The sequence below is a fragment of the Pan troglodytes genome, chromosome 21, assembly GCF_028858775.2.
Source record: "Pan troglodytes isolate AG18354 chromosome 21, NHGRI_mPanTro3-v2.0_pri, whole genome shotgun sequence".
Taxonomy (NCBI): Eukaryota; Metazoa; Chordata; class Mammalia; order Primates; family Hominidae; genus Pan; species Pan troglodytes.
The window spans coordinates 40,903,884-40,915,794 of NC_072419.2; the positions used below are offsets into that span (position 1 = coordinate 40,903,884).

Genomic DNA, 11,911 nt, shown 5'->3' on the forward strand with positions numbered 1-11,911 from the left:
CTCTTTAAAATAGTGAATCTACTCTCCATAGAAAAGAATAATCAGGGCTGTCAAATTCTAATATATATAAAAATGTTCCAATAGGCTGAGCACGGTAGTTCATGCCTGTAATCTCAATACTTTGGGAGGCCGAAGTGGGTGGATCACCTGAGGTCAGGAGTTCAAGACCAGCCTGACCAATATGGTGAAACCCCGTCTCTACTAAGAATATAAAAATTAGCCAGGCATGGTGGCTTGCACTTGTAGTCTCAGCTCCTCGGGAGGCTGAGACAGGAGAACTGCTTGAACCCAGAATGCGGAGGTTGTAGTGAGCCAAGATCGTGCCACTGTACTCCAGCCCGGGCGATAGAACAAGACTCCATCTCAAAAAAAAAAGTTCCAATAATATCATGCTGAAAACACTTTAAAGTCAGTTTCACAAAGTGCCTATTAGGGGGAAAAAACAAAAAGACAATAAAGATACCCATAGAACTCAACTTTATGCCTTTCTTTTTCCTGGAGTATCCTCCAAAAATAAAACCTGTGAAAATACACCAGAGCATCCAAGTAACATTTCTCACTTCATGGGACTATTATCTAACAACTAATATAAGAGCTAAATAATTAGGGCCAACTATTGTAAAATGTAAGTTTTTTTTTTTTGATAAAGACTCTCAACTCTTAACTGATAACTAACCCATGAAGCAAGCTTATTTATTTTATTTATTTATTTATTTATTTATTTATTTATTTATTTATTTATTTTTAGAGACAGGGGCCTTAATCTTTTGCCCAGGCTAGAATGCAGTGGCACAATCAGCTCACTGCAGCCTTAACCTCCCGGGCTCAAGCTCAGCCTCCCACGTAGCTGGGACTACCGGAGTGCACCACTGCACCTGACTAATTCTTATTTTTTGTAGAGATGGGGTCCTGCTATGTTGCTCAGGCTGGTCTCAAACTCCCGGCCTCAAGCGATCTACCCACCCTGGCCTCCCAAAGTGCTAAGATTACAGGCATGAGCCACTATGCCTGGCCAATAATTCTTAGTTACCTTGGTATACTTTTCCTATGGGTGATAATAAAAGCATATCATCCTGTATAAGACAAATATTATTTTTCAGTTTCCCGTATCAATAAGGACATAAGCTTGTTCAAAAGCAGTAGTGTCCCTATACTTCTAGCTGAGGGCCTAAGAAGCAGCATCACTCCAGCTGCAATGAACACACCTAGCATTCAGAACTTTGTTTCTAAATAACATTCTCTAATAAAAGGAGCCAGGGCCCTTGAAGAAGTGGTCAATTCCAGGGCTGAACTAAGCAAGATAAACCTGTATCATCTTATAGTTCTAGAATGTAATAAAGTGCTTTAAAAAAAAAAGTGAGATAGAGGTATGGCAAAAGGACAAAGGGGTCAAGATGAAAGCGGTCCCAATGGCCAAAACTAGAATAATCCAAACAACAGAATGAATATAGTATACAGAGTCCAGAGTATAAAATATCCAAATCTATACTGACATAAATAATTAAATAAATGCAAAGAAATGACAACTCTTCCTTACAGAAGAATTTTAATTATTAAATAAAAATGAATGAGAGAAACAGAAAAGTCACCATTGAAACACCTGAGTAATGACTGTTGCAGGCAAGATTAACCTATGAATGCAAAAATTAGTAGGCAAAAATTTAAAAACAGGATATTTGTAGAGCTCCAAAGAATAGCCCCTAAAATGCTGATTAATTACAAAGGGAAACAGTCACTTTATGGTGGAGAAATCTGGCAGACACTACATTAACCAAGGGATTATGGCTGACATCACCAGTATTAGGGCATTTCAATATGCACCCCTGATCCAATGCACTGAGAGGACCATATCATCTCAGGGGTATTCTTCCCCAAAATCCATTACCTCCGTCAAACCACAAGAAAACATTAGACAAAACCAAATTGAGGGACATTCTACAAAATACCTGACCAGAGCTCTTCAAAGTGTCAAGGTCATAAAAGATGAGGAAAAGCTAAGGAACTATCACAGATAAACGACTAAGGAGATATAACAACTAAACGCAATATGTGGCCAGGCGCGGTGGCTCATGCCTGTAATCCCAGCATTTTGGGAGGTCGAGGCAGGTGGATCACCTGAGGTCAGGAATTCGATACCAGCCTGGCCAACATGGTGAAACCCCGTCTCCACTAAAAATACAAAGATTAGCTGGCATGGTGGCAGGGACCTATAATCCCAGCTACTCAGGAGGCTAAGGCAGGAGAATCTCCTGAATCTGGGAGGTGGAGGTTGCAGTGAGCCAAGATCGCGCCACTGCACTCCAGCCTGGGTAACAAGGGCAAGACTCTGTCTCAAAAAAAAAAAAAAAAAAAGGGGGGGGCGGGCGCTCTGGCTCACACCCGTAATCCCAGCACTTTGGAGGCTGAAGTGGGCAAATCATGAGGTCAGGAGATCGAAACCATCCTGGCTAACACGGTGAAACCCCATCTCTACTAAAAATATAAGAAATTAGCCAGGCGAGGTGGCGGGCACCTGTAGTCCCAGCTACTCGGGAGGCTGAGGCAGGAGAATGGCGTGAAACCGGAAGGCGGAGCTTGCAGTGAACCAAGATCGTGTCACTGCACTCCAGCCTGGGCGACAGAGCGAGACTCTGACTCAAAAAAATAAATAAATAAATAAATAAATTTAAAAAATAAAAATAAAAATGCAATATGGAATATTAGATCATAGAACAGAAAAAAAATTAGTGAAAGAATGGTAAAACCTTTTTTTTTTTTTTTTTTACACAGGGTCTTGCTCTGGTGCCAGGCTACATACAGTGCAGTGGCATGATCATAGCTCAATGCAGCTTCCTCATCCCAGGCTCAAGCAATCCTCCCACTTCAGCTTCCCAAGTAGCTGGGACCACAGGTGTGCGCCACCAAACCAGCTAACTCTTTTTTAATTTTATGTAGAGAGAAGTCTCCCTATGTTGCCCAGACTGGTCATAAATTCCAGAGCTCAAGGCATCCCCTCGCCTCAGCCTCCCAAAGTGCTGAGATTATAGGCATAGCCACTGTGCCCAGCAAAAATGGTAAAATCTTAACAACTATGGTTTAGTTAATAGTATTGTACCAATGTTATCATCTTAGTTTTGATCACTGTACTATGACTATGTAGGATATTAACATTGGGGGAAGCTGGGTGAAGGGTATACAGATCTCTCTGCAATATTTTTGCAAGTATTCTGTAAGTTTAAAATGATTTCAAGTAAAAAGCTAAAAAACAGGCTGGTGCAGTGACTCATGCCTGTAATCCCAGCACTTTGGGAGGCAGAGGCAGGTAGATCACTTGAGGTCAGGAATTCAAGACCAGCCTGACCAACATGGTGAAACCCTATCTCTACCAAAAATACAAAAATTAGCTGGGTGTGGTGGCACACACCTGTAATCCCAGCTACTCAGGAGGCTGAGGCAAGAGAATTGCTTGAACCCAGGAGGTGGAGGTTGCAGTAGGCCAAGATCACACCACTGCACTCCAGCCTGGGCAACAGAGTGAGACTCTGGCTGAAAAAAAAAAAAAAAAGTAAAAAACAAAAAACAGTGGTATCTAGTCTCTGGATCCAGCTGCCTATTTGCAGGAAATATAGATGATAGAGGAATATGTTAAATTGTATCATGATATATAATCAGGAAAATTCAAACTATGGGAGATCTGTCTGGATTCTTCAATAGATAAACACTATGGAAGAGAAAGGGAACCTGGGACCCTAAAAATTAAGAGAGATTGAAAACACAAACAAAAACTTTTTTCTTAGGGGCAAGACTAAGCCTAACGGCAAATGAACTAGGGATGTTCATTTGAGTAATAAAACTTTTAAAAATACAAAGATGTCATTACATATAAAAGTCAGGATAATAGTTACTTATGAAAAGAGTGAGGGGATTGTGACGAAGGGGGGCTTCTGAAGTGAGTGGCAAAGTTCTGATTCTTGACTTGGATGACAGTTACAAAAATGTTCACCTTACAATAATTCACCATGCAATACATTGTTATGTGTGTCTTACAAATTCTGTTTAATTTTGTAATAACGGCTTTTTTTTTTTTTTTTTGAGACACAAAGTCTTGCTCTGTTGCCCAGGCTGGAGTGCAGTGGCATGATCTCAGCTCACTGCAACCTCCACCTCCTGAGTTCAAGTGATTCTCCTGCCTCAGCCTCCTGAGTAGCTGGGACTACAGGCTCCCGCCACCACACCCAGCTAATTTTTGTATTTTTAGTAGAGACAAGGTTTCACCATGTTGCCTAGGCTGGTCTCGAACTCAAGCTCAAGCAATCTACCCACCTCCCACCTTAGCCTCCCAAAGTGCTGGGATTACAGGTGTGAGCCACCTCGCCTGGCCATAAAGGCTTTTTTAAGTAGTGGTATCAGAAGTGCTCTTCCTGACCCTGATTCTTTTATTTTTGAGACAAGGTCTTGTTCTGTCACCCAGGCTGGAGTGCAGTGGTGCAACCTTGGCTCACTGCAGCCTCCACCTCCTGGGCTCAAGCCACCCTCCCACCTCAGTCTCCCAGGTAGCTGGGACTACAGGCACACGCCACCATACCCACCTAATTTTTGTATTTCTTTTTTGTAGAGGTGGGGTTTCACCATGTTATCCAGGCTGGTCTCAAACTCCTAAGCTCAAGTGATCTGCCCACCTCAGCCTGCCAAAGTGCTGGGATTACAGGCTTGAGCCACCATGCCCAGCAACCCTGATTCTCATAGCTGTAGTAGGGGTGGGTTTCTAGATAAGTACTAATAGCTTGGGCTCTACCCTGAACTCAAAAAGCTAAGCCTATACGAACTGTCAATCTTTGGGTGAAAGCCTCAGGAAAGACTAAAACATGGCAGAAAGTTTCTAACATTATTCCTGACAGATATCTAAACAAGATGATACTGGTGGAACAGCCATACCTAAAGATTGCTAGCTCTTCATACAAAATATTATTAGCGAGGTCACCTTGGGCAAATGACTTAATCTCTCCATGCCTCAATTTTCTCATCTATAAAATGGGGTTGATAACAGTTTGCCATTTTAGAGATCAAATTAGTGCATTAACACACCTAAAGTGCTTAGAACAATACCAGGCATGTAAAAAGCATTATATCATTGTTAATTTCTTTCTTTTCTTCTTCCTTTTTTTTTTTGAGACGGAGTTTTGCTCGTTGCCCAGGCTGGAGTGCAATGGCGCGATCTCGGCTCACCGCAACCTCTGCCCCCTGGGTTCAAGTGATTCTCCTGCCTCAACCTCCCAAGTAGCTGGGATTACAGTCATGCACCACCACGTCCGGCTAATTTTGTATTTTTTTAGTAGAGACAGGGTTTCTCCATGTCGGTCAGGCTAGTCCCGAACTCCTGACCTCAGGTGATCCACCCACCTCGGCCTCCCAAGTGCTGGGATTACAGGCGTTAGCCACCGTGCCCAGCCTGTTAATTTCTTATTAATTTTTTAGAAGCTCCTGCTTTTGTTAAACAGGAAATTCATTCCTTAAAAATTTATTTCTTGGCCGGGCGCAGTGGCTCACACCTGTAATCCACCACTTTGGGAGGCCAAGGCAGGTGGATCACCTGAGATCAGGAGTTTTGAGACCAGACTGACTAACATGGTGAAACCCCATCTCTACTAAAAACACAAAATTAGCCGGGTGTGGTGGCTCATGCCTGTAATCTCAGCTACTCAGGAGGCTAAGACAGGAGAATGAATCGTTTGAACCTGAGAGGCAGAGGTTTCAGTGAGCTGAGATCGTGCCATTGCACTCCAGCCAGGGCAACAAGAGTGAAACTCCTTCTCAAAAAAAAAAAAAATTTTTCTTTTTTTATAAGGCAGAGTCTCACTCTGTCACCTAGGATGGAATGCAGTGGCACGATCTCAGCTCACTGCACCCTCCACCTCTGCCTCCCGGGCCCATGCAATCCTCCTGCCTTAGCGTCCCGAGTAGCTGAGACTACAGGTATGGGCCAAACATGTCCAGCTAATTTTTGTATTTTTTTGTAGAGACAGAGTTTTGCTATGTTGCCCAGGCTGGTCTCAAACTCCTGGGCTCAAGTGATCCTCCCGCCTCGGCCTCCCAAAGTGCTGGGATTACAGGCATGAGCCACAAAACCCGGCCTGGAAATTTATATGTATTTTAGTTACACTATCAAATAAACCGATGGATTTGTAGAAATAGGTAACAGAAAAGATATTTTTCCTGTTGAAATGGATATGTTATTTGTGCCTGCCCAACATCAATCTTCCCTTCTTTTGGTAACAGCACCCTAATTTTTCCTATGGGATACCCCCCTTGTGTACATTTTGGGTGAGACTGCCTCCTTTCCAAAGAGGTAGATACATGACCCAGGCAGACTACAGTAATTGACCCAAGAATTGGTATATGACCCAAATCAGTTCAATGTGACTTAATTCCAGAGCTTTCGTTGCACTTATTCAAAAAAAAAGAGGTCAGGCATGGTGGCTCATGCCTATAATCCCAGCACTTTGGGAGGCCAAGGCAGAAGGATCGCTTGAGGCCAGGAGCTTAAGACCAGCCTAGGCAATATATTGAGACCCCATCTCTACAAAAAACAATAAAAAACAATTAGCAAAGTGTGGGAGCATGCACCAATCCCAGCTGTTTGGGAGGCTGAGTCAAGAGGATCTCTTGAGCCCAGAAGGATGAGGCTGCAGAGAATTATGATCATGCCGCTGCACTCCAGCCTGGGAGACAGAGTGGGACCCTGTCTCTTAAAAAAAAAAAAAAAAAAAATCAGTCCATACTATAGCCAATCAAAATCTATTTGGATTTGGATCCAGGGCCCCTTTACCCAAAGAACTGATCATTCAAAAATTTAAAATGTCAGCCCGGCGTGGTGGCTCACGCCTGTCATCCCAGCACTTTGGAAGGCCGAGGCGGGTGGATCACGAGGTCAGGAGATCGAGACCATCCTGGCTAACACGGTGAAACCCCGTCTCTACTAAAAATACAAAAAATTAACCGGGTGTGGTGGCAGTTGCCTGTAGTCCCAGCTACTCGGGAGGCTGAGGCAGGAGAATGGCGTAAACCCGGGAGGCGGAGCTTGCAGTGAGCTGAGATTGCACCACTGCACTCCAGCCTGGGTGACAGAGCGAGACTCCGTCTCAAAAAAAAAAAAAAAAAAAATTTAAAATGTCATGTGAAACCAGAAGGAGTCCTACACTTTACTATTTTTAAATGCCTGCCTTTTAGGGTTTATATAATCAGCTGCTTTAAAAAATATCCCATTTAAGGTACCCTTTGAAGAAAAGTAATGCTTACAGATGTTGTACCTTCCCTCCCAAATGGTACAAATAATCATGCTGATTTAGTCAGATCCAGATGATGGGTGGTTAACAAATCTCTCTCTCTTTCTAGTCCTGACACTGGCCTCAAGCTCCAGACCTAAACCTGTCAGTATTGTACTATCACATTATACACACATGAAACACTACTATGTCCTTTCTGATTCATCTATTTCAGCCCATGTCAGCACTATTTTTCCTAATATCTCAACTCAAAACCTTAGAATTCACCTTTTTGGCTTTCATTATTGTGTTGAGCTTCAACATGGATTATCTCGTTGAACAGGATACATAATTTCCTATTTTACAGATGGAAACACTGACGTTAGAATTCATACAGCTTGGCCGGGCGTGGTGGCTCACGCCTGTAATCCCAGCACTTTGGGAGGCCAAGGCGGGCGGATCACGAGGTCAGGAGATCGAGACCAGCCTGGCTAATATGGTGAAACCTCGTGTCTACTAAAAATACAAAAAGTAGCCAGGCATGGTGGCATGTGCCTGTAGTCCCAGCTACTTGGGAGGCTGAGGCAGAAGAATCGCTTGAACCTGGGAGGCAGAGGTTGCAGTGAGCCAAGATCACGCCACTACACTCCAGCCTGGGCAACAGACTGAGACTCCATCTCAAAAACAACAACAAAAAAAAAAGCTTGGCGCAGTGGCTCATGCCTGTAATCCCAGCACTTTCACAGGTCAAGGCGGGCGGCTCACCTGAGGTCAGGAGTTTAAGACCAGACTGGCCAACATGGTGAAACTCATCTCTACTAAAAATACAAAAATTAGCTGGGCATGGTGGCGGGCACCTGTAATCCCAGCTACCCAAGAGGTTGAGACGAGATAACAGCCTGAACCTGGGAGGCGGAGGTTGCAGTGAGCCGAGATCGCGCCATTGCACTCCAGCCTGGGCAACAAGAGCAAAATTCTGTCTCAAAAAAAAAAAGAATTCATACAGCTTATAAGTTGAAGAACTAGAGAAAGAGTCAAACCTTTTCTGAGATTCCAGACCCTGCGCTCTTAATTACCAAACAACACTGTCTCATCTTTGGATCCTTCACCTGTCCATCCTGTAAGTAACCTCCTGTAAGTAACCAGATCCTATGCTTTCTTCTCTTCCACATTTATTCAACAGTAACTACACACCTACTGTATGCCAGACATAAAAGAATTCAGGAATGAATAAAACAGAATCCTTCAAGGAGCTCATAATATAGTGGAAAAGGCCAGGTGTGGTAGCTTATGCCTGTAATCCCAGCACTTTGGGAGACCCAGATGGGCGGATCACTTGAGCCCAGGAGTTTGAGACCAGCCTAAGCAACATGGTGAAACCCCATCTCTACAAAAAATACAAAAAAAAATAATAATAACAAGTAGGGTTGGTGGTACATGCCTGTAGTCCCAGCTACCAACTACTTGGGAGGCTGAGGAGGGAGGATGTCCTGAGCCCGAGAGGTCAAGGCTGCAGTGACCCATTATCACTGCACTCCAGCCTGAGTGTCAGAGTGAGACCCTGTCTCTTGAAGAAAAAAAAAAAAAAAGAGGCCGGGCATGGTGGCTCACACTTGTAATCCCAGCACTTTGGGAGGCCAAGGAAGGCAGATCACCTGAGGTCGGGAGTTCAAGACCAGCCTGACCAACATGGAGAACCCCTGTCTCTACTAAAAATACAAAATTAGCCAGGCATGGTGGTGCATGCCTGTAATCCCAGCTGCCCAGGAGGCTGAGGCAGAAGAATTGCTTGAACCCAGGGGGCGGAGGTTATGGTGAGCCGAGATCGCACCATTGCACTCCAGCTAGGGCAACGAGAGTGAAACTCCATCTCAAAAAAAAAAAAAAAAAAGAGAGAGAGAGAAAATGTGGAAAAACCGGATATAAACAGGTAATTATGAGATAAGAAATGCTCTTAGTAGGGTGTAGAGGAAGAAGGGCCTAATACTGCCTCAGGTTTTCAGTTATCCAGAAGAAAACAGGAACCAAATGGCTTCGATTCATTTCAACAGAAAAATAATATGCAGAGGTAACAAATCCAAGCTCTTACAATCTCAGACATGAATTATTACTATCTTTATTACCATTCCCCAACTAGGAAACCTGGGCAAATTAACTTCTCTAAATTTCAGTTCCCTCATCTGTAAAAGGGGGAAAATAACACCATCTATCACATAGAAATAAATGTGAGGACTAAATGAGAAAAGGTATATGTTACCATTTTTAGAAACCTTAACTCTATTCATAAAACACCCATTCATTATGCCGTTCCCCATACCAACATTCTATGGGATAACATCAAAACGTTAGCCTTGGCCAGGTGCCATGGCTCACGCCTGAAATCCCAGCACTTTGGGAGGCCAAGTGAGGCTGCTTGAGTCCAGGAGTTCCAGACCATCCTGGGCAACATAGAAAGACCCTGTCTCTAAACAAAAAACAAAAACAAAAACAAAAAAACTTTAGCATTTAAAGGACACAAAGGGGACTTCTGGGGTGCTGATACTGTTTCTTGAACTAGGTGCTGGCTACATGAGTGAATACAGTTTTTAAAAATTCATTGAACTCTACACTTACTTAATATGCATTGTATGTATACTGTACTTCAGTAAAAAAAAAAAAAAAGTTGTTTTTTTTTTTAATCATCAAACTCTGGCCTAAACCTAGCTTTCACCCCATTACTCCCCTGCTTTGGACATTTCACATCCTTGAACGTTTCTTCATCCTATTTACTTTCTGCTACCTGGAACTCTCCTTTTCTCTAATCTCCCTTTCAAAACCCTACATCCTTCAAGAGTCAGCTCAAATCCCACATTCTGGAAAACTGGAAAGGTAGGGGATAGTTTATTCAGGGTCAGAATACTAAGGAAGGAACTGGGTGGACACATAAAGTATACTTTTCATAAATTATTATAATGATTTGTCTCCCTCACTAGCCTGTGCAGCTACTTCAGGCCAACTTCGGTTTCTCGCTGTAGGCGTTAGTATAAAACAATGTTCGGTGAAGAACTTAGTAAGGAACAGTAACAAAAATTGCCCTGCAAGTCCCAGACTGAGAAGAGACGTCTAAAGCACACGCACACTCTCCTCGCTTAAGCAAAATTGGTCCCCTCATCCCGGACCCCCTCACACATAACCTTTTACCCCAGGGAGCACCCCTCGCGATCCCGCCCCATATCCCAAACTCCTCTGCAAGCCGCGCTCCACAAGCACCTCCTCTTATTCCAACCCTTCCCACAGACCACACTCCTCGGCTCAGGACACTGAATGGGACACGCCCCCTCAGATCCCCACCACTAGGTGGTCCGGCCCCCAGGGCCCAAACCTCACGACACTGTCCCCACGCCCCGGTCCCCACGCCCCCTCCCCTCACCAGCCCCGCCCTCAGGCCCCGCCCTCTCCAAGGACCCCACGAGACAGTCAGTTCTCTAGGAACCGCGCGCTGGCGGTCACTGCCCCCGCCTCCCATTCACAGAGGCCGCGGGAGGGCAGGCGGGGCCTGACAGTCTGCTCGAGCCAGTGGCCTCACCTCTCTTCCAAGAGCTCAGTGGGGACACCACCTCCACCCGCTCGGAAATGAACTCGGCCAGACTAGAGCGGAACAAGGCCGCCCGCACTGTCACAGCCACCACCAGCACCAGGACCAAGGGAGCCGCCATGATAACTGGGGCGGGCGCGCGGGCGGGGAGGGAAGGCGAGGCGGAGGAGCCTCGCGCGCTGTGCGCCACGCTATGTAGTTCCGCGGGTGGGCGCGCGCCGCCGCTGGCGCCGGAGCGGCCAGACGTGGGGACTACGGCTCCCAGAAAGCCTTGCGGCGAGGCGGGCCGGAGCGACGGAAAGCGGGCGCCTCAAGCTGCGTGTGCAGAAGGTGGGGCGAAACCTTCTACGATCGCAGGTGTTTTGTGAAGCCGCGCCGCTATAGCGGGGCTGAAACGCTGCTCAAAGTAGAAGCGGAAGTAGTCGCCTTCCTGGGATTGTGAGAGACTTTTAAACAGATGTTAAATTCACTCTTGCGTGTATGTTTTCAATGCCAAAATGTTTATTTTTATTTTTATTTTTTTTGAGATGGAGTCTCGCTCTGTCGTCCGGCTGGAGTGCAGTGGCGCGATCTTGGCTCACTGCAACCTCCGCCTCCTGGGTAGCTGGGATGACAGGCGCCCACCACCACGCGCGGCTATTTTTTTTTTTTTTTTTTGTATTTTTAGTAGAGATGGGGTTTCACCATGTTGGCCAGGTTGGTCTCGAACTCCTGACCTCAGGTGATCCGCCCGCCTCGGCTTCCCAAAATGCTGGAATTACAGGCGTGAGCCACCGCGCCCTGCCCAAAATGTTTATGTTTTTTGTTTTTGAGACAGGGTCTCAGTGCCGTCGCCCAGGCTGGAGTGCAGTGGCGCAATCTCAGCTCACTGCAGCCTGGACCTCCCGGGCTCCAGAGTAGCTGGGACCACAGGTGCGCACCACCACACCCGGCTAAGTTTTTGTACTTTTAGTAGAGACGGGGTTTCGCCATGTTGCCCAGGCTGGTACCTTTTATGTTTTTAAAGAGTGTTAAATGTGTATTTTTTAAAAAATTTATTCTGGCAGTTGTTTGTTAAACGCCAACTATTTTCCAGGCACTATGTTAGGTTCTACAG

General features: G+C 45.2%; 1 protein-coding gene across 1 annotated transcript in view; it reads right to left on the bottom strand.

Annotated features, from left to right (window-relative positions):
• Window positions 1-10,956, bottom strand: part of PIGU (phosphatidylinositol glycan anchor biosynthesis class U) — a 114,442-nt gene extending 103,486 nt beyond the window's left edge. Inside the window, 1 exon segment of the mRNA NM_001280440.1 lies at window positions 10,807-10,956. Within this exon segment, the coding sequence (NP_001267369.1) occupies window positions 10,807-10,936 (130 nt within the window). The 5' untranslated portion in view covers window positions 10,937-10,956.
• Between the last annotated feature and the right edge of the window lie 955 nt (window positions 10,957-11,911).